This window comes from Hyperolius riggenbachi, chromosome 9 (assembly GCF_040937935.1).
Source record: "Hyperolius riggenbachi isolate aHypRig1 chromosome 9, aHypRig1.pri, whole genome shotgun sequence".
Classification (NCBI taxonomy): domain Eukaryota; kingdom Metazoa; phylum Chordata; class Amphibia; order Anura; family Hyperoliidae; genus Hyperolius; species Hyperolius riggenbachi.
Window position 1 is genome coordinate 74,825,799 of NC_090654.1, and position 22,150 is coordinate 74,847,948.

The 22,150-nt window shown below is 46.6% G+C and overlaps 1 protein-coding gene across 2 annotated transcripts in view; it reads right to left on the reverse strand.

Moving 5' to 3' along the window:
• SLC41A3 (solute carrier family 41 member 3) overlaps positions 1 to 22,150 on the reverse strand; it is a 73,633-nt gene that overhangs the window by 43,343 nt on the left and 8,140 nt on the right. For both annotated transcript variants that reach the window (XM_068253080.1, XM_068253081.1), the window contains exon 2: positions 9,954 to 10,279. In XM_068253080.1, the coding sequence (XP_068109181.1) occupies positions 9,954 to 10,247 (294 nt within the window). In that variant the 5' untranslated portion in view covers positions 10,248 to 10,279. The remainder of the gene's footprint in view (positions 1 to 9,953; positions 10,280 to 22,150) is intronic.

Sequence of the window (22,150 nt, forward strand, 5' to 3'; positions counted from 1 at the left end):
AGGCGTGACTCATCAGGGGCAAGCTAAAAGTAAAATTGCTTTAGCAAAGTGATTTTTCATCACTATACTTAACATTGAATCACAATCTCTAAAGGCTGCTGAAATCACTCTGGCGGCCTCAGACCTTAAAGCCAGGGGCGGATCTGCCATGACGCGGCCTGATGCGCGTCATTCAGGAGGCGTCACGGCTGAGGGGCAACGCCGGGCACAATACTTCCGGCAACACAAATGAGGCCACCTTCCCCTCACTCATCTGTCCGCCCACACGACCTTTAGAACCCGTTACTCTCCGTCGCCACTCCCCATCGCAGTAGCTGTTAGTCTCTTTGAAACTGGCCACACTACCCACAGTGCGATGCAATGCCGCAAAAGTGCTTTCAACAACACAGAGGTGACGCAGACTTTATAGTGCGTTGCCAAGCATTGAAGTCTATGGCACTGTAACCATCTATTTAGATTGTTGTGGTGGTTGTGCTGCGCGTACCACCACCATTGCATATTACATTGTCATCGCAGTTAATTCATCCCTAACAAATTAGCATTCGATCAGATAGTGTTCGATGCCTACACCACACAGCAAGCTCAATTTCGATAGATTTCAGAACAGAAAACTAAAGTTTGATCAGAACTTCAAGTGCAAAACTGCCCAAAAAAATAAAAAATAAATATGAACTGGATATGTTGGGGCAGTAGATCACAGATATCAAATTGGCTGGAAGTCAATGAGAAAAGTTGATAAGTGTACGGCCAACCTTACAGAAAAGCCTTGTTATGACTTTCTCATATACAGGTAGTCCCTGATTAACGAACGAGATAGGGACTGTAGGTTCGTTCTTAACCTGAATCTGTTCTTAAGTCGGAACACTGTGCCATCTCAGTCCCCTGTACCTTCTTTGTGCCTCCAGTGTCCCTCCCTGTGTCGCCTCTGCCCTCTGTAGCTGCTTGTACAAGTTTAAAGACCATTTTTTCTTAGAATTTTTTAAAATCAATTTTCTCGAAAAACAACAAGTCCAATTTGAACGTTTTTTTTTTTACTTTTCCCATGGAAACACAATCCATGCTGTTCGTATCGGCGGGTCGTTCGTAAGTCGGGTACTACCTGTATTTGTAAATACAGGTAGTCCCCGGTTAACGAACGAAATAGGGGCTGTAGGCTCGGCCATAAAGGGGCACTGAAGTAAGAGGTATACGGAGGTTGCCATATTTATTTCCTTTGCTGATCCTCTGCCTCTAATACTATTAGCCATAGCCCCTGAACAAGCATGCAGCAGATCAGGTGTTTCAGACTTTAAAGTCAGATCTGACAAGACTAGCTGCATGCTTGTTTCTGGTGTTATTCAGATAATACTGCAGAGAAATAGACCAGCAGGGCTGCCAGGCAACGGGTATTCATTAAAAGGAAATAAATATGGCAGCCTCCATATACCTCTTACTTCAGTTCCCCCTTAATCCGAATCTGTCCATAAGTTGAAACACTGCCCCATCTCTGTCCCCTGTACTTCCTCTATGCCCCCCTGTGCCTCCAGTGTCACCTCTGTCCCCCTGTGCCCTCAGTGTACTGAGGCAAAATGTAATTTAATCAGTTTAAAAACATTTTTTTTATTCTTTTAAAATCGATTATCTTATAAACTACAAGGTCTTTTATTTTTTTCATTTCCACAAAATGAAATTTTGCATTTTCATGCTGTTCGTAAATCTGGTCAGCGTTCTTTTAGGCTCTTTTAGCCGGCTGTCATTGGCTCACCTCCTCCTATGCTGTAAGAAGCGTTACGTTCGCCCGGCATTCCCCTGTCGCACCCCACCCAGCTACTTTTTTAAGCCACCAGGCTGGAAAAAAATTCTGGGGAGAACACTGCTGGTGTTTATAGGTTTATCTGTATGTGCAAATGGGATGTCTGCTTTTTATTTTAAACTAGCTGGTGGCGCACGTTAAGATGTTCGGGGCAGGAGTGCTCCATCCAATCAGTGCGTCAGCACCATCTCACTGAATGCGTGCGCCATCCAATCAGTGCGTCGGACAACCACAGAGGGGTGAGGCTAAAGCAGTGCAGCTATTAAGCTGCATTGCTTTAGCCCCACCCCTCTGTGGTTGTCTGACGCGCTGATTGGATGGGGCACACATGCAGTGAGATGGTGCTGACGCACTGTTTGGATGGCGCACTCCTGCCCCGAACATCTTAATGTGCGCCACCAGCTAGTGTGGTGGCTGGATAGTGTACTGGTTAAGGGCACCGCCTTTGACATGGGAGACCAGGGTTCAAATCCTGGCCAGGGTCAGTACCTATTCAGTAAGGAGTTCAAGGCAAGACTCCCTAACACTGCAGGGTGGCCTCTTGAGAACTTTGAGTCCGACAGGAGAAAATCGCTATACAAATGTTCAGATTAATGTGAGGAGTGCGAGTTGTGAACTGCCTTGCTAATAACAGCTGCTCCACTCATCCCGCCCTAAGCCTCGGCGGGTCCAGTGGCGTTAAGGGACATGGTCCTGACACTATGATTGGCCCAAAGGGCTGCCTGTCACTTAGCAGCGCAGCTTAATGAATCAACTTGAATGTTGTGACGCAATATCGTATATTCTGAGTATCTTCAGGCACTTTCCATTGTGACTAAAAATATATCAGCAGTATGAAGCCTGACAGAATGAATTGACATGAAGAATCTGAGAGGCGGCTATTACGATCCACATCTCTGTGTGGCTACAGGCCAGGGAGAGATCCGCATTGTGACTCAGCATTTGTGAAATGACTCAGCACCTCTCAGTTTAACTCTTCCATTGTTGAGTCATCCTACAGAGCGCAATTCAAAGAATATGAGTTGCCCACAATGATCACACCCTCTCCCCTCGCTCACCACCTTGGGATTTCTCAAAACAACTTTAATCACCTCGTATTCCAAACGAACTTCCAGTCACTTCGCAAATGGCTGTTTATTATTTGATCTGGAGGTTTTTATGGTATCTTTATTTAAAGCACTCCTCAGGTGGATATTTTTTAAATAAAATTACTTACCTCAATAGTAGTACTTACAGTACCTCAGTAGTAGGAACAGAAGCCCTGGATAATCCAGTCTTCCCCAATCCGCCTGCAGCACACTGTTCCTACGCTGGGTCTCTCTGAACAGGGGAGTAATGTCAGCCACCTGGGCCCCCCAGAAAAATTATTGTGGCACGTCCCTCCTCCCCTGCGCCATGTCCAGACCCCAGTCATGGACAGGCCGAGACCACTGTAGTGGCCAGTTGTTCCACTCCCCTCTCCCACACACACACACAACTTTTGAGCAGAGTAAGCACAGAAAACCAGGGCCGGATTTCTGGGAAGGCCAAAAAGGCCATGGCGATAAAATCAGATAAGATAAGAACGGCGGCATGACTTGGAGAGAGAAGAGGTCATATGTCAAAGTAAATCATCTCCTCTGGTCCCGCAGTGCAGCTAGCCAGCACTCTGCTCTGCACTAATAGCTGAATTCCAGAGTTCCCCAATCCCTGCTTCTCTCTCAAACATTTCCTGGTGTGTTATAACAATCAGGATCAATCATAACTGTCACCTGATAATCCATTCCACTGTATGATGGACATACAGATGATGTGAGAAATACCAGAGATTTACATTACAAAGCAGATAAAACTAAGTTCCACTGAGTTTTAATGCAGGCATTCACAAACATCAGTGAGCTCTGCTAGTTTCTTCACCTCTTTTACAGCTTTGACACTGACCCCAGCAGTTGTTAATTACTTTATCTAACCCTAATTTATGTTTCTTTTTTTTCCCTAGCTAGCAGTGATCTCTTGTCTGCTTCAGTTAACTCTTTCCTAACTCATTTTCTGTCCTTCAGCTCCTACCATCTATGAGAGCTGCAGGAATAAAAATGCTGTTTGCTTTTCTTTCATTGCTAAACTGTCACTTTAAAGGACACCTGAGCTGTTACTACCTCTATGCTAGCGTGTTTGGTTTGGCATCCTTCTACTTACCTGTAGCAGTAGAGCATTGTACCCTCTTAGCCATCAGCGAAAGCAGAGAGTTTTGAATCAGGATGATACCATTTATTGGCTTAAAGAGGAACTGTAACGTGAAAATGTCCCCTGGGGGGTACTCACCTCGGGTGGGGGAAGCCTCAGGATCCTATTGAGGCTTCCCACGCCGTCCCCCGTCCCTCGGGGGTCTCGCTGCAGCCCTCCGTACAGCAGTGACGTCATTATTTACCTTCCCGGCTCCAGCGCAGGCGCTCTGATGGCTGTCGGCTCCGAAGTAGGCGGAAATACCCGATCGCCGTCGGGTCCGCTCTACTGCGCAGGCACAAGTCTCCGGCGCCTGCGCAGTAGAGCGGACCCGACTGAGATCGGGTATTTCCGTCTACTTCGGAGCCGACAGCAGCCACAGCGCCCCCGCTGGAGCCTGCAAAGGTAAATATTGAAGTCACAGTCGGGTCTGTCGCCGGCTGTTCGGAGGGCTGCAGCGAGACCCCCGTGGGACAGAGGACGGCGTGGGAAGCCTCATTAGGATCCCGAGGCTTCCCCCACCCGCCCCCAGGGGCGTTTTTTAATGTTACAGAGTCTCTTTAAAAGATGCACCAGTGATGCACTGGGAGACATCTCAAGCTCACTCCAACCTAAATTGTCACAAATTCTTTCTGTTTTAAGAAAGCAAGCTTTTGTTTTTCTTGGCTTAAAAGAAAAAGAGTAAGCTTTCTGCTAATAAACCTTCTTCAGACTTTGTTCCTGTATACTGTCAATATGTTAGAGCACACCGCCATATGTACATTCAACTTTCAAAAGAGATGCATAGATTTTTCAGCAAATATAAATAAAATGTCATTCAGATGCTGAACTCTTGCACAGGACAGAAGGAAAACAGAGAAATGTACCATGTATGTATTTAGAGAGCCTGTCTAATTCCCCCTCCTCTGTGTCTAATCACAAGTTGTAATTTATCTCTACACTGTGTCACCTGACTGCCACAACATCGAAGCTCATTTGAAAGCACAGGATGTTAAAAATATGTCTGCTTCCATAAAAGCAGGAAGTAGACACACTGCAGATTTATTGCAGGATTTGTATCAGCTGTAACAAAGAAACGTTTTTATTTAAAGGTTATGTTGTTGCGTATCTTTTAGAGCAGAGAGGAAGTTCTGAGTTCAGGTCCGCTCTAATTACAACAGAACATCCAAAGTGGGTCTTGACAGGATGTTTGCTACTTACCTGTTCTCGGTTTTGGATGGGCTTCTCTCCATTGCACTGCCCTGCCACCTGTTTGTGGCTCTGACTGCAGCCAGTCGCACAGAGGACAAAGAAGCAGCACATGCTCTGGCCACTCGCGCTCCCTGTAATTTCTCGCTCCTGCCCATGGCCAGTACAGTGTTATGCATTCTTGACAAGTACCGGTCATACATCAGCGCCATTTATCAATATGCATGCCCAGAATACTATCGGCTGCTGTGCAAATTACAGGAATTATTTGTTGAATGGGGGCAGAGCAGCACAACTGAAATGAGCCCATTCAAATAGAGTGACCAGATTTTTGTGGGTCCAACCTGGGACGGGGAGGGGGGCGCGTCGAAAAGTGGGGAGGACTAAGGAGCGCGCAGCGACGAAGACTGTGGGGGGGGGGGGGGCTGCGCCGCAGCGAAAAAAGGGCATGGCCATGACATTGTATGGGCGGAGCTAACGTAATGATGTAACAGCGAGGCATAAGAAAGCAGTGTTTACGCCATGATGTGGACAAACGAGACTTTGCATCATGGGTGTGCAGAAACTGTGTGATGCTAATAGTATACCGTAACCACAAAGCAGCAAACATAGCCATCTATGACCATTAAATAATAAATGCAGTAACAGTTACCCAGGACACCAGAAAATAAACGCAATGGGCAACATGTCAGCACAAAATAAACGCAATGCGGGCAAACATGTCAGTACAAAAGAAACGCAATGCGGGCAAACGTTTCCCCAGAAAAGAAACGCAATGCGGGCAAACATTTCCGCAGAAAAGAAACGTAATGCGGGCAAACATTTCCCCAGAAAAGAAACGCAATGCGGGCAAACATTTCACCTGGAAAAGAAAGCATTTACTCACCTGGCAGAAGTCTACAGCCTCTGGCGCGCTGCTCCCGGGACCTCCTTCCTCCTCCTGCAGAGTTCCGAGCTGACAGGGCTACGGCAAGATGGCGCCCGAAGCCCTGTACTGGAGACACAAATAGTCTCCAGTACAGGGCTTCGGCAGCCATCTTGCCGTAGCCCTGCTAGCCTGCCGGTGTCGGAACACTGGAAGGCAATAAGGAGGCTGGAGCGGGGCTGCAGGCAATGAACTGGCACGGCGTCTATAGACGCCGCTGCCAGTTCATGAGGATACAGTGACCAGAGTCCCGAGGCGTCCCGCTGCTGAAAGCGGGACGTTTCCCGGGACCTCATGCTGCCTGGGACAGCGGACCCCGAATCCGTCTGGTCACTCTAATTCAAACCAATGATCGCTAGTCAGAGTTTTGGACAAAATATGTTTTTTTTTTGGGGGGGGGGGGGGGGGGGGCACTTGGTGACAGCAGGCCTAGGGCACTGGAAAGTACAAATCCAGCCCTGCAGGAAACCCTGTCAGTTACCTAGTTCCTAGGTTCTCAACGTGTGGTACGCGTACCCCAAGGGGTACTTCTGATGGTTCCAGGGGGTACTCAGGCTTGATATACTTAACCAAGAATAACAAATTTAGAGTTTTAGAAAATGATAAATCTTATTTAAAACAATACCAAATTCGTGTTTTAGCTAATTAAAAACAATAGCAAATGCTTGGAAATGGTTTAGAACCAATTATCATGTACTACGATTAAATATATATTTGTCAAGGGGTACTTGTCATGTTTACTATGCTAGGGGGTACTTGGTGGATACAGGTTTTTAAAAGGGGTACATACCAATAAAATGTTGAGAAACACTGACCTAGTTCACCCTGCACCTTCTCTCCTGGTCCTCCAGACATCTGCACGCTCTATGCTGCCACCCTGAGGCACCTGATGACATGACATGCACCGGTAGCCCAAGGATGATGTCATCCTTGAGTGCACAGATGCCTGGAGGAATAGGAGACCTGATACAGTGTAGACTAGGTAAATATAACTGCTCCCGCTAAGCTTAATCTGCTCAAGAAGGGGGGCGGCATTTTGGGAGAAGAAGCGGCACCTAAAGCCTTCGGGTTACAGGGGTTATTGCTACGCCACTGCCTATGAACATATTCTACAAGGGTTTGTGGAATATGCTCTTGTGACTGTGCTCCTGTCTGTGTCCGAACCTTACTGTACTGAACACGCGCTGGTAAAAACCATGATCCGTCAAACAAAAATGCTAACCATTTCCTCTCCATGCTGCCGTTATGTGACCAGAAGCTGCAGAGCCTTACACACAGGGCCAGTGCTTCTATATGGGCAATTGCCTCCAGGCCCCCGCATCCATAGGGGCCCCCAAGTGTCCCCCTCCACCCTACTAAATTATGTGGCTGCCGGCCAGAGCCCTCCCACAGCGTAATGGATGCAGCGGGGACAGACACACACTCACCACCTCCAAGTTCCAGGTGATGTGGCGCCATCTGTCTCCCCTGTACTAACTTTGTCCTGCACTTCCTGCTTCTCTGTTCAGGCACTAGAGCCCAAACGGAGTAGCAGGAAGTGCAGGACACAGTCAAGAGTCAGTACAGGGGAGACAGATAGGGCTACATTGCCTGGAACTTGAGGTGTGTGTCTTTCCCCACTGCCTCCGTTACGCTGTGAAGGAGAGCATGCGGGGAGAGGGGGGGGGCTCAGGCTAGTGGAGTGGATGGGGCCAGATCAGGCTACTACACTGGGGGGAGGGAGGGGGTCAGGGGCACATCAGGCTAGTACACTGGGGGGGAGGGACATCTGGCTAATAAACGGGGTAGGGGTTTAGCTCGTTAGGGGCATATCTGACTACTATATGGGGGGGGGGGGGGGGGGGGGGAGTTAAGGGAGTCCCGCGGTTACTTTTGCCCTAGGGGCCCATTGTAGCTAGAGCCAGCCCTGCTTACTTGATTCATTAAGCTGCGCTGCTTTATTGAGAGGAGCGCTAGCTCAGTGCACGCTATGCTGCGGTAGTGCAGCGTAGCTCGCGCTGGTAACTTACGTGTGCTTCTTGTAATTAATGGCCGCGCTACTGAACCCACCCTGAGCCCGGCAGGTCCAGTGGCTTTCTGAGAAGTTATCCCAGTGCTTTGATTGGGCCAATAGGATGCCTGTCACTTGACAGGCAGCCGCCTGGGCCAATCAACATGCCCGGATCACATCCTAGAAAGCCATTGGACCCGATGGGGCTCAGGGCGGGTACAGTGGAGTAGCCGTTAGTTACAAGGAGCGCGAGTAAGTTATCAGCACATGCTATGCTACACTACCGCAGCATAGCGTGCACTGAGCTAGCGCTCCTCTCATTAAGCTGCACTGCTTTAGCAGCACAGCTTAATGAATCAAGCCCATAGTAACAATGAAATGTTGTGGAAAACACACCTAATGGTGCAGGAGGAGAGGGACATGCATGACTTTGGTGGTAAGTGTACCGTGTCTGCTTCAATCTTACAGGTGTGTAGAAGAAGGTAAAAGCAATCTGCTGAAATGACCAGAGCAGTCTTACTGAAGTGTTCCTTTACCATCACTGGAGCTTCCCTGACATCTGTACTGGCATCTCACATTCCTGTCCTCTCAGTTCCCAGTATAAGCTGATCATGAATCACTTGTTTCTATCCAGCTGAGCGTCAGGCTGCTGGCAGCAACTCAGGGGGACCGCTGTGTCCTCATCTCATGCCAGAGGTCACTGTGACCCTATCCCATCAGCAAATAATATTAAAGTGGACCTGAACTTCTGCACAGGACAGAAGGAAATCATAGACAAAGGCACCCTGTGTGTATTTAGAGAGTTTAGCCTGTCTAATCCCATCCTCATATGTGACTAATCACAAGTGTAATTTGATCTGTCAGCTGTGTTAGCTAATTTGTAAACACAAGATGTTAACAATATGTCTGCTTCCATGAAAGCAGGAAGGAGACATTTATTGCAGGATTTATATCAGCTATAATAAAGAAATGTTTTTCTTTAAAGGTCATTATGCTGTTGCTTATCTTTTAGAGCAGAAAGGATGTTCTGCATTCAGGTCCGCTTTTATGGGAAACTTCACCTTATTTACTTTCCTTTGTAGTTTACGTAAAACTGAAGAAAAAAGAAGGCCACCAATGAAGAGGGAAGGCTCTGAATCCTATAGAGCCCTCCCATTCTACTCGCAGCCTCCTCCCTCCAGCGCTGTCTCGCATGTATTCGACGCGCACTGGACCTGTGGTCGACGGGGAGTATGGTCACAGGGTGCCCAAGCAGACATACTGTGCATGCACAGCGTAGTATGTCTGGGGTTAGAGGGCATGCGCGCCGGGTAAATCTTCCTGTGGGAGTGTGCGTGTACTCCGCGGACGTAGTGCGAATGCGCCAATCAGGACTTTGGAACGGACCGCTTTACAGCTAAATGGGGACTGATGCCGGGGCAAGTGATGTATGTTAAGCTTCTGCACTACTCCCCACACACACAGTAGGCGTCATTTATGCCATATTTTCAGGACTAGGGTATCCTTTAAAGAGAACCTAAGGCAAAGCTTTAGAGAAAAAAACAGATACTTACCTATGAAGATAGAGTCCTGTGGATCCTCCAGAGGCTTCCTGTATTCTCCTTGCCTCCACCGCTTACCAAGACTTTCTTTTATATCTTGCCCGTGCTCCCTGCCACACACAAGCGCAGCCGTACTGTGCCTGCCTTAAAGAATACATTGGGTACCCCTTAAGGCCTATATAAGATTGTTCAGTACAAGTCAAAGAATTCCTTGCCCCCCTTATCTGTGCCACGTCCAGCACCATTCCAGCCATGAACTCTAAGGCCTATATAAGATAGGTCAGTACAAGCCCCAGAATTCCTTGCCCATCTTACCTGTACCACGTCCAGCACCATCCCAGCCATGACCATCCCCAGTCCCGCCAGCAGGTATGGGAAGAGGACCTGAAGGGCGATGGAGAACGAGGACTCTTCTCCGGGTTTGTACATGGGTGGCTTCCTCTCTGGTGGTCGTTTCTCAGGGATGAGGGGGAGTTCTTCCTCCACCACCTCTCGGGCAATGTTTCTACCTTCATTCTGCCTGTTTTTGTTTTTTCCTCTGTGTTTGGCCCGCTCCCCATTCTTGGCACGACCCTCCTTCCTCCTCTGCCGGCTATCCTCACCCTTCATGGTGACCTGGCTGGGCACGCTGGCTCGTCACACTGCAGAAGAAGAGATAACACTTGTGTTTACATTGCTGAGTACAAAAACTCTACATGGATTTGATAAAGTATAAGCCGAGACCAACTTCAGAAAAATATCTGACTATACTGTTTGATAGGTTAGTAAAGTGTCCAAATATTGCTTTTTTGTGTCCCACAAGCTCTCTGCATCTAAAAATCTTTTTGAAAATATAATCATTTGATCTAAAGCAGCCCAGCTGAAGATGTTAGCAGTAAGCGGACAGAGAATGGACAACCATGGTGAAAACAATGCAGGCTGTAGCTAGTCCATGCAGGAGGACTCTGCAGATACTCTAAAGCACAAGTGTTAAACTCAAGGCCCACAGGCCAAATGCGCCTCTCCTTGAAATTTAACGTGTCTTCAAATATGCATCATTTTAAGCAGTAACACTGCCTCCCCTTCCAGAAAACACCGTCAGTTTGAGCCAGGGTGAAGCAACAATCCATGGGACCCCCCAGCAAAATTAGAATGGGATCAAACCCCCTTCCCCCTTGTGACTGGTAAAACACACATACACCTCCCTCCCACTCCACATTGCAGAGTAGTGCAGTAGAGCAGTGTAATATTTACCTGCTCCAGCGATGAGACTGTTCAATAAAGCTTTGTTCCCATACGGAGCACAGCGTTTTGGCCTGTTTGGATCGGACCAGTTCAGTGTCTGCTCCGCTCCCTTTTCACGTCACAATCGCATGTTTTGCACCATAGGTGGCTATGGGCAACGCATCCTCTTGTCCGGAAAAATGTAGTGGAAGAGGATCCTATTTTTAACACTAGGATCCACTTCCTGCATTTGTCGGAGCTGCATTATTTAGTAATGGTTTGCCCATTGTAAAATCTTTTCTCTCTCTGATTACATTCTGAAATGAATCACTGGCAGCAACATCTTTAGTCCTGCCAGATCATCTCTGCAGAATGTCTGTTCACTAAGAGTTCTATGCACAGAATGGGAATGGGATACTGCTTGCTTGAAAGTTGGTAACAGCCATTATTTCCCACAATACAACAAGGTTCACAGACAGCAAATTGTCAGGACCATGGTCATGACATCACACTGTGGGAGGGGCTTCACCACAATATCAGCCACACAGACCCTCGATGCACTGTTAAAGAAAAGATAAAGATTTCTCATGAGAAAGAGAGTATCAGCTACTGATTGGGATGAAGTTCAATCCTTGGTTAAAGTTCCTTTTTAAGTTATAAACTAGGCTTTTTTTTTCAAATGCTATTCAACCACAAATAAAAAACTCTATTCAAATTCACATGTAATGATTTGACAAGATTGATCAACATACTTCTACACAGATAAAACACAAACTCTGTCACAGAGTGCCTAATATACACTAGGAAAATATTTGTGTCAGAAGGTGGGCTTAACTACTTCCGTATCAGCAGTCTCTGATCCCTTAAAGGGGCACTATGACGAAAAATTGTAAAATTCAAAATATGAGCAAACATATACAAATAAGAAGTACATTTTTTGCCAGAGTAAAATGAGCCATAATTTACTTTTCTCCTATATTGCTGTCACTTACAGTAGGTTGTAGAAATCTGACAGAATCAACAGGTTTTGAACTAGTCCATCTCTTCATGGGGGATTTATTTATTTTCAAAAGCTCATAGTGAATGGCAGTTGCTCTGTCCAACCGCCAAAAAATTGTGCAGCGAGCAGGGAAGATGGCCAGCATCATGATTTAAATCCTTTTTACGGAATATCTTTATAAGGAATAAAAGCCTTGCTGAGAATCCCCTATGAAGAGATGGACTAGTCTAAAACCTGTCGCTTGTGTCAGATTTCTACTACTGACCGTAAGTGACAGCAACATAGGAGAAAAGTAATTTATGGCTCATTTTACTCCGGAAAAAAACGTACTTATCATTTGCCTATGTTGGCACATATTTTAAAATTTTTCGCTATAGTGCCCCCTTAAGGACCAGAGACTGCCAGCACGGTAAAATGGCACTAACCTATGAATCCCTGTAATCATCCGCCACCCCTGCCAGTCACGCAGTTCTGTCCATCTCTCTGCCGCCCTTATGACAGTAGAGTGTTGTACGCCGGTCAGGTTTCATTGGCTCCTGACGCTGTCAAACAATGTAAGCCAATGGGATTGGTTTACAGGGATGACAGGGTCAGGAGTCAATGAAATTGACCCCTGACCCGCTCACACAGCTCTGATGTCATATAGACGGCAAGGCGAGTGATCTGCGGCGGGGAGACAGTGGCCCGATCGGCGGAACCGAGTGGCGACAAGTGTGTAAAAAACTACGTTGTAACCAACACACAATGTCTGCAGGCCTCAGGATCAAATCGATATCCTACGGGGAGTCACAGATGAAGGCAGGAGGTTCATCAAGCCTCCCATAGCATAATGTTCATACACATACAATCCAAATCTGGACTCAACCCTTATTGAGCAAATCTTCAATTTTTTTATTGTAATTTCCAAGAACGGTGATACAGAAACAGATAAGCACGTGGTGCTTGTCTGTTGCTGTATCACCGTTCTTGGTAATTACAATAAAAAAATGGAAGATTCGCTCAATAAAGGGTTGAGTCCAGATTTGGATTGTATGTGTATATAATAAAAAAAAAAAAACTACGTCGTGTCAGATCCGCACAGCCATATGCAGGACGTAGATTTCAGCTGCGTTGGTCCAGAACCAGTTAAAAATACAGCAGTACTCCTTACAAAAGAAACTCTAGATATGTCATCTGCTTTATAATGAGGGAAAAGAAAGTGCGTTTCTGCCTCAAGGAAAGAAATCCTCTGCATGCAGAAATGTGCGTATCGGCATTTGTGAATGGCCTGGCAATGTATTACGCTAAGTCTTGTCAACAACGAACTGCGATAAATCTCCGGCAAGCCTCTGACCCAACAGAATTCCAGCTGACATCAGCAGCCACCTCGCGCCTCTGTCACACATCAAGAGAACGGTGTCCAGTTCCCAAGTGCCTATGAGATGACCTCAGGAGGAATAAATATACTCACACCTGTTCATAGGCTAGTGCTAACTCTGTACCAATGGGGGAACGTGATAAACACACGAGGGACGACTTGGATGCTGCGGAGGCCGTAAAAAAAGCCATAGCGCTGTGCAAAGTCCACAAACTCATAGCAAACTGTAATATGTAAATTTACTGTCAGGTTGCTGACTAATGAGTTCCAATTTTTGGCCAGTTCCAGTAAGGCTACATTCACAGTGGGGTGTTGTGGTGCGGCTTAATGCCCGCATTGAAACACAGAACAATTGACCGCTGCACCCCTTCCTCTACTGCAATGGCTATCTGCTTCCAGGTCAAATGTACGCTTGCATATTGTTTTATGGTTGTTTAAAATAGAGGTTAGGACCCCTTACGATACGTGACCTCATTACGGTGTAGGGGTCCAGTACAAATTTTTTTGCATGCAAACAGTTTTGGAAGCTGACATCCTCCATTAGTGTAAATTGTAGCACCTGTTTCAGATGCAATTGGGTGCATTTATGACTTTAAGAGGCTCTGCACACCTTCTTGCTGTTAAGTCATTCAGAGGCAGCCCGATTTTGGATGCGCTGCCATTGCTCCCTACTGTATGCTTTTCAATGACTGTATGCTTCACTGTATGCAACGTAACACGCGGATACCTTGCGGGCCACCTTTCCAATTCCTTTGTGTTCCTGCTATACAGGGAATAAACGCAATGCTCACTTTGGACCTAGCCTAATGCTGCATACACACTTGAGATAAAAGTCTTTGGAAAAGGCAAGATCACAGACCAATTTTACCCCCTTCCATGTAGTATGAGAGCCATACTCTACACAGTCTCTTCTATGGAGCTGCACTCCCCATCAGATACAATCTTTGCAAGATGCTGCACACAAAGATGCTGTGCACATTCAAAAGATCATTATCTGCAAAAGATCTCTTCCTGCAATAGATCCATTCCTGCAAAATGCATTCATAGTCTGAGATCTGCAGATCCTCATACACACCTGGTTTAACAGACTTCATCTGCATATCTGGCAATCATCTGCAGATCTGAAAATCCATCCTGGTGGATCTGATCTGCAGATGATCTGCAGATGATTGCCTGTTAAACAAGGTGTGTATGATGATCTGCAGATCTCAGACTATGAATGCATTTTGCAGGAACGGATCTATTGCAGGAAGAGATCTTTTGCAGATAATGATCTTTTGAATGTGTACAGCATCTTTGTGTGCAGCATCTTGCAAAGATTTTATCTGATGGGGAGTGCAGCTCCATAGAAAAGACTGTGTAGGTATGGCTCTCATACTACATGGAAGGGGGTAAAATTGGTCTGTGATCTTGCCTTTTCCAAAGACTTTTATCTCAAGTGTGTATGCAGCATAAGTCAGAAGCCAAATCTGACCAATACATAAATAAGAATTAAAAAAACAAAAAGAGGAAAAAAAAATAAATCTACAATCTAGCTTGTGTACAGTGGCGCCCAATCCCCCCACTGCATTGGTGAACAATCTACCCAGTGGATCATCTTGACCGAATGCATCACTCTCCTGCTCACCTAGCCTGTTCTATGCCATCCTGTCGGCTCTCCTGCCCCCTTCATAACAACAGAACGTACGTAGTGACCCAACCCCCAAACTCTTGCCCAAGGGATCGAGTCTTGAAAGCCAGACAATATACGTGAGCACAAGGCTTAACATTCTCACGTTCTGTTCGGGTGCTGAATGTCACAGAGACAGGAAGATAGCAGATACAAACAACAATACAAACCTGACAGATAAAACCGTGTTCCTCGAGTTCCATTTTAAAGTGGACCTGAACCCTTGCACAGGACAGAAGGAAAATATAGAGAAATCCAGCCTGTATGTATTTAGAGAGTTTAGCCTGTCTAATTCCCCCTCATTTGTGTCTAATCCCAAATTGTAATTTGATCTCTCCCCTGTGTCACATGACTGCCACGGCAGATAAGCTAATTTGAAAGCACATAGATAATAGGATAACAGAGGCGCCAATAGGATAAAAAACACTAAAAGAACTTAAAAACCCATCTTGGTAATAGAGGAGGCAGTGGTGGACTCACCCCCTCCAAGCAGAACACACGACTGTGGATTTTCAGTCAAAACAATTTTATTGGATACTCCAAATAAAGTGCAACGCGTTTCACAGGATACAAACCCGCTTCATCAGGCAATAACAGATAGGAGTAAACAGCATCTGCCAGTATCATCAACACTGAGCGCCTCTGTGTTGATGATACTGGCAGATGCTGTTTACTCCTATCTGTTATTGCCTGATGAAGCGAGTTTGTATCCCGTGAAACGCGTTGCACTTTATTTGGAGTATCCAATAAAATTGTTTTGACTGAAAATCCACAGTCGTGTGTTCTGCTTGGAGGGGGTGAGTCCACCACTGCCTCCTCTATTACCAAGATGGGTTTTTAAGTTCTTTTAGTGTTTTTTATCCTATTGGCGCCTCTGTTATCCTATTATCTACATCAAGTCCACCCTTGGTGGAGGGTTGTACCCTTCCTTCTTCAACTACAGAGAGCGACTTTTTAATCCTGAGTGGGGTCAGGACAATCTCCCCACCTGCTTTGACAGTGGTTGCCTACTTGGTAACCCTGGTTTGTGAGTATTAAATTAATATTATTACTCTATCAATTATACCTTACCAGTACATACTACACTATATTGGGCTCTTGGTGTTCTCTCTTTTTCTCAATTTGAAAGCACAGGATGTTAACCCTATGTCTGCTTCCGTGAAAGCAGGAAGAAGACACCTGGCAGATTTATCATAGGATTTGTATCAGCTTTAACAAAGAAATGTTTTTCTTCAAAGGTTATTATGCTTTTGTGTATCTCTTAAGGTGACCACACACACACGATACAATAAAATGATCCGAATTTAAGATGGAAAAAAAAACAAAAAAAACAAAAAACGATCGGATCTCCTGAAAACACCGAATGCTTTTTTTTTTATTCGACTGAAAAATCAATTTTTTTTTTCGATTTCTATCGATCCAGAATGCCAGATATTTTTCTAAAGATTGTATGGTGTGTGTTAGATTGCAAATTCATTAATACACACCCTAGCAATTTTCTGAGTTTCCAATCATTTTTTATCATAATTGGGGAAAAATTTAACATATGGTCATATTGGTCATATTTTTCAAATGTTATAATCAGTCAGAAAAAGTGATTGCAGTTCTTGAATTGAACAGATATTTAAAAAAATTGTATGGTGTGTGGCCACCTTTAGAGCAGAGAGCAGGTCCGCTTTAAAGTGTTTTTTTTTGGGGGGGGGTAAAAGTTATGGGCACCTGCTTATTTATGTCATCAGACACTTGGTGGGCCCTCATTGTAGCTGGCCTCCACTCTGTGCTGCCTCCAGGGCCGGATTTAGGCCAAGGCCGCCTAGGCCATGGCCTAGGGCACCACAGGAGCAAGGGCACCAAAGCAGCAGGCTAAACTGGTGTAGCATTTGCAAGCTTGCAAATGCTGCAATGCAGGGAGCGAGCGCCTGACCATTGGTACTCTGCTGCTGGATGCCTGTGCAGCAGCCACCTTGCTCTCTGTGCACGTTTGCATTATGGCCAGCAGCTATGGACTTGGGCAACATTGGAGATGGAAAGGAAGAGGAAGCTTCTGCACTGGAGACGAGCTTATAGGTGCTGCGGTGTGAAGGTGAGCTGGCTACCTATGCTGAAAGGGGGGAGTGGGAAAAGGAGGGATTAAGGGAGTCATCTGGCTACCTATACTGGAGGGAAAGGGGGGAGGGGTCATCTGGCTACCTATACTGGAGGGAAAGGGGGGAGGGGTCATCTGGCTACCTATACTGGGGGGGTCATCAGGCTACCTATACCGGAGGGAAGGGGGAGGGATCATCTCTCTACCTATACTGAAGTGGGGCGGCTGGTGACAGTGGCCTTGGGCGGTAAAGAGTGCAAATCCGGCCCTGGCTGCCTCCGCCTCAGGTATGCATTAGGAAGACAGAAAGTGATATATCTGGAGGGAGCAGTCCTGTTTGATGCAGAATTAATGCATTATTGGAAACCTCTTGCTCGTGTAAAACTTAACACTGGCACAGGAATTCAGCAAGGTAATAAAAATAATGATAATATTAACGCAAAAATGGTTAAAGAGAAACAGTAACCAAGAACTGAACTTCATCCCAATCAGCAGCTGATACCCCTTTTCCCATGAGAAATCTATTCCTTTTCACAAACAGATCATGGTTCTGACATCACACTGTGGGAGCCTTGTTGCATTGTGGGAAATAACAGCTGTTTCCAAATGCCAAAAAAGCCAACAGCATCTCCTACCACTGACATCACCTGCCAGCAGTAAAAATGTCAGCATGTGATAAATGTCAGAATGTAAATCAGGGAGAGGAACGATTTTACAATGGACAAACACTGACTAAATCATTTATAGATAATTATTGTAAACATGAAGCACTTTTTATAACATTATTTTCACTGGCGTTCCCTCTTTAAATTGCAAAAATGTTGGGCATTGCAAACTATGTATTTTCATTATACAAGAAACGCACAAGGCTGAACCAGGAGGCTATTGGGTGACTGTGGAGAGCTGCAGCCATGTGGTGGACATATGGCTTTCTAAGAACGCATCTTCCTGGAAAGACGTCAGTGTGCTGTTTGTTGGCAGACATAACTCTCCTGCGCTGTGCGAGAGCTGAGGAGACTGGCTGGTGGTGCAACACGAGGTGTCTCCATCAGCACTAATGTGAATGTGTCTTCATCTCTTACTTCTGATGGGCATTTCTGAAACATTTAAACAATCATAGAATGAATGCAGCTGTTGTGCATAAGAAGCCTCTTCTCACAGGGCCATGAAACCAACCTTCAGTATTGCTTAGGCTATCGATCTTATGGCCCATACTCACGGACAACTTTTTGGCATGTCGCTAGCACACGCTCCCGTGTGCGCGACATGCCGGCGACAGCTCGTCGCCAGGTCCCTCCGCATACACATGGCGGAGGGACCTGGCAACTTATGCGGCGGAAGCTGTCGCTGTTGTCCCTCCCCCTGCCGGAAGCGCCGTCTATTAGCAATTATGTTGCTGTCGCTAGTCCGCGTACTCACGCGGACTAGCGACAGTTGCGGCAGAGTTGCGGCGGTGACCGTCGCCAGGCGATTGACCGCACCAATCGCCTGGCGACATCAGCGACGGGCGACAGTTCGGGGTGCGCGCCCGTGCAACGCCGCATACTCACGGGCGACCTGTCGCCGCAACACGCATGCGCCGCATGTTGCGGCGACAATTGTAGCCTGTGAGTATGGGCCATAATTCTCTGTATATTTGTAAATGCAACATCTCCTTATGCTGCTGCTTTTCAACTACATTTTTGCTTATTGTTATCCATCGAAACCAACGTGCCATGAATGCATTACTAATATGGAATCCGCGCATTGTAAGTGCTATCCATTCTTCCTCAGAAATCAGGCCCTTCTGTATTTAAAAATTTAAAGCAGTGGTCCTCAAACTAAGGCCCGCGGGCCGAATGCGGCCCTCCACGGTTTTTTCACTGGCCCTCCAAACACAAAATGTATAGCTTATAGATGTGGCCCTCTGCACCTTTAAAAGTCGCGCCCCGATATATATAGGATAGCAGTGCTGACACCACCCATCCACATACTGCAGAAGCCAACAAGCAGTCATTCGCTGGTTTCCAATTCTGCATCAGGTGACAATGCTTTCCAATTGGACTGCAGGTTGTCACCTGGGTATGTTTAACTGTCTGGTGCACCAATGTTCTTCAGGTGCTGCATGACTGAATGGCTGCTGCTGGGAGATCTCCTCCGAGCATAATTGGTGGGGGAATCAATACCTAGACTCAATGTAATGTTTTTCAACATTTTATGTATGTTCCAGCCCCCCAGCAGTCTGAAGTATGTTGACCTGGCCCTTGACCGAAAAAGTTTGGTGACCCCTGATTTAAAGGGCAAGTCAAAGCAGTTTCTACCCGCTCCCCCTCCCCAGACTTGGGCACACTCTTGTGATCTAGCAGCCAGAAAGCCTACGTATATGTAGCCAGAGAGCTTCCCCCCTTTAGGCTTCAGAGTGCGCTCTCCCTTTTAGTAGCTAGAGACTTCCCCCATTTAGGTAGCCAGAAAGACAACCCATTTGCTTTTGGTAGCCAGAAAGACTACTCGTTTAGATAGCCAGGGAGATCTCTCCTTCCCTTTTGGTAGCCAGAGAGATCCCTCTCCCTTTTAGTAGACAGGAAGCCCCCCCTCCCCCCCCCCCCCCCCCCCCCCGTTTAGACAGCGTGAGAGCTTTGCTGTCGGGTAGGCAGAGGGGCAAGTGGTGAGCGCAAGAGAGAGAAGCGCCTTGTCAGGGGTTGAGGGAGGGGGGGGGGGAATGTGCAGCAGAAATTGACACTCACCTCCCAGGATCCACGCGCAGCATGTCCTTCCCTCTTCCTGGTTCTATATGTCCTGTATCATTGTAACAGCGCCCCCTATGATGTCATCATAGAGGGCACTGTTACCATGATACAGGATGCTTAGAAGCAAGAAGGATATACAGCCTGCTAATCTTGGCTCTCTATTCTGAAAGTAACTCTTAGCATCCTGTACACAGCTAATGTTAAACCAGAACCACTACGTGAGTTTAAAGTGTGGGGTAAAAAAAATGCCCCTCGGGGGTGCTTACCTTGGGAAACAGAAGCCTCTGGATCCTAAAGAGGTCTCCCCCATCCTCCTCACCAGAGAAGTTCCAGCGCTGGGACCCCAGAAGATCAGCTCGTCGAGATCCTCACACAGTCACAGTGTCAGCTACCCCTCGGGCTCCGGCAGAAATAGCCACGCACGATCGGGTCCACTCTACTGCGCAGATGCATCATGTCTGCGCAGTAGAGTGGATCCAATGTAAATATTATTGGGTGCCAGCGCTGAGGTATCTGTATTTTTTTCTTTTCTTTTTATTAAAGTCACAGATGTCCTTTAAAAAGGGACCCTGAAGGGAAAACGGGTCCCAGTATGGGTGCTTACTTTGAGAGAGGTAAGCCTCTGGGTCCTCTTTCATTAGTGTTCTAGTTCCGGGCCCCACTAACACTGAGACGAGCAGGCTCTGATTTTTCTGCCTCTGAGTGTGCCCGGCCCCCTAGTGCACGCTGGGAGATGTAGTCTTTAGTGTCTGTACATCTCCTGGCATGCACTAGTGTCGGGAACACCATATCTTCCGGCATACACCATGGACTGGGTCCATAATGCAGAATTATGCAAATGTTACTGTAAATCTATGCAGCTTAAAAATGAACCAGGCACATACTTTCACTGCAAGATTTGATTAGTCAATTTACATTTTAGAGTTTTATAATAAATCGGCTTCTGTTTTAAGAAGACTAATCACACCAAGCATTGCTTTTTTAGTAGGAGGGCTTTTCGGCCTCTTTTGGCCCCTTATACTTTCCGAGTGCTTGGTTACTCTGTTGTACTGGTCCAAGCCCTATCCCATTGAGCAATATCAATCCCTGTATTGTACTGAGGAGGACCAAAAGTCCAATACAGGCTGCCTGCATGTGGGGTTGGTATGGCTCTGTAAAATGTAAAGCTATAGACATGCTATACACCAGCGGTTCTGGAGGCTAGCCTGGCTACAAGGGCATAAAGAGATAATTTGCATATTCAGTAGTGGTGCATTGTGGGTAACCACAAATGTTCACTTATAGCTGAATTATTGCAAGTTTCCTTCTGTTTTAAGAAGGCTAATCACACCTAGCATTGCTTTTTTTTAGTAGGAAGGCTTTTCAGTCTCCGTTTCCACTATCATGAATCTGCATGCATTTTCTGCACGCAGATTCGCACAACCAATACAACTTAATTAGCCTGTTTCCACTTGTCAGGAAAACAGAGTGTTTTTCTGTGCGGGAAAAATCTGCACAGCAGAGCCATCAGAATTCACACCGCGATTCGTATACAAAGTAATAGGAAATGTGCATGCGTTTTCACTATGCAAATTTTCCATGCGAATTCGCATAAGTTTTTGCCTAAAATCAATGTAAAAGCACACAGGCCCTGACATGGTTAAATTCGCATACTTACAAAAAACTGCAAAACCGTACGCGAATCTGCGGTAAAATTTGCATCCGCATGCAAATTCGTTTTTGCATTTTCCGCAACTTATTCGCACAGCACAAGTGGAAACGGGCCCTTATACTTTCCTAGTGGTTTGGCTCACCCCGAGCTGCTTGGTTACTCTGTCATAATAAATTAGCATAACTCTATATCATAATATTTAGCATAATTCTCAGTCATCCAAAATGTATTTTCACCTCAAAGTCTGGCCAATGTGGACTTTAGTACATATATGGGCAGGGCCGACACTTACATTGAGGCAAAGGGGCAATTGTCCCAGGACCCCCAACTACTACAGGGTCCCCGTGCCGCTGGACCCCCCAGGTGGTCTCCTGCTGACTGCTCCCGTGGCCCCTGGCCCCGCATGTTCTGTAGCTAAACCAGAGCTGCCTTGTAACAACTCACCTGTCCCCGTGGCTGCTCCTTTCCGATCTCTATCTTCAGCCGCGCTACCTGCGTCTTCTTGATGAAGAAGACACAGGCAACGTGGCTGAAGACATAGATCGGAACAGAGCAGCTGCCGGAACAGGTGAGTTGTTACAAGGCAGCTCAGGCTCAGCTACATGGGACCACAGGAGCAGGCAGCGGGAGACCACCTGGGAGTCCAGTGGAGTGGACGCTCAGGGGCTGACTTTACTTGCTTGAGGAGGGGGCCAAATTACCTTTGCCCCGAGGCCACCGCTTGGCTTACGTTGGCCCTTTATATGGGCACTGATCTAGTTGATGTGACGCCAATTGGCGGGAACGCGGCGGCAGCCCCAGGACCGCTCCACGCCGATTG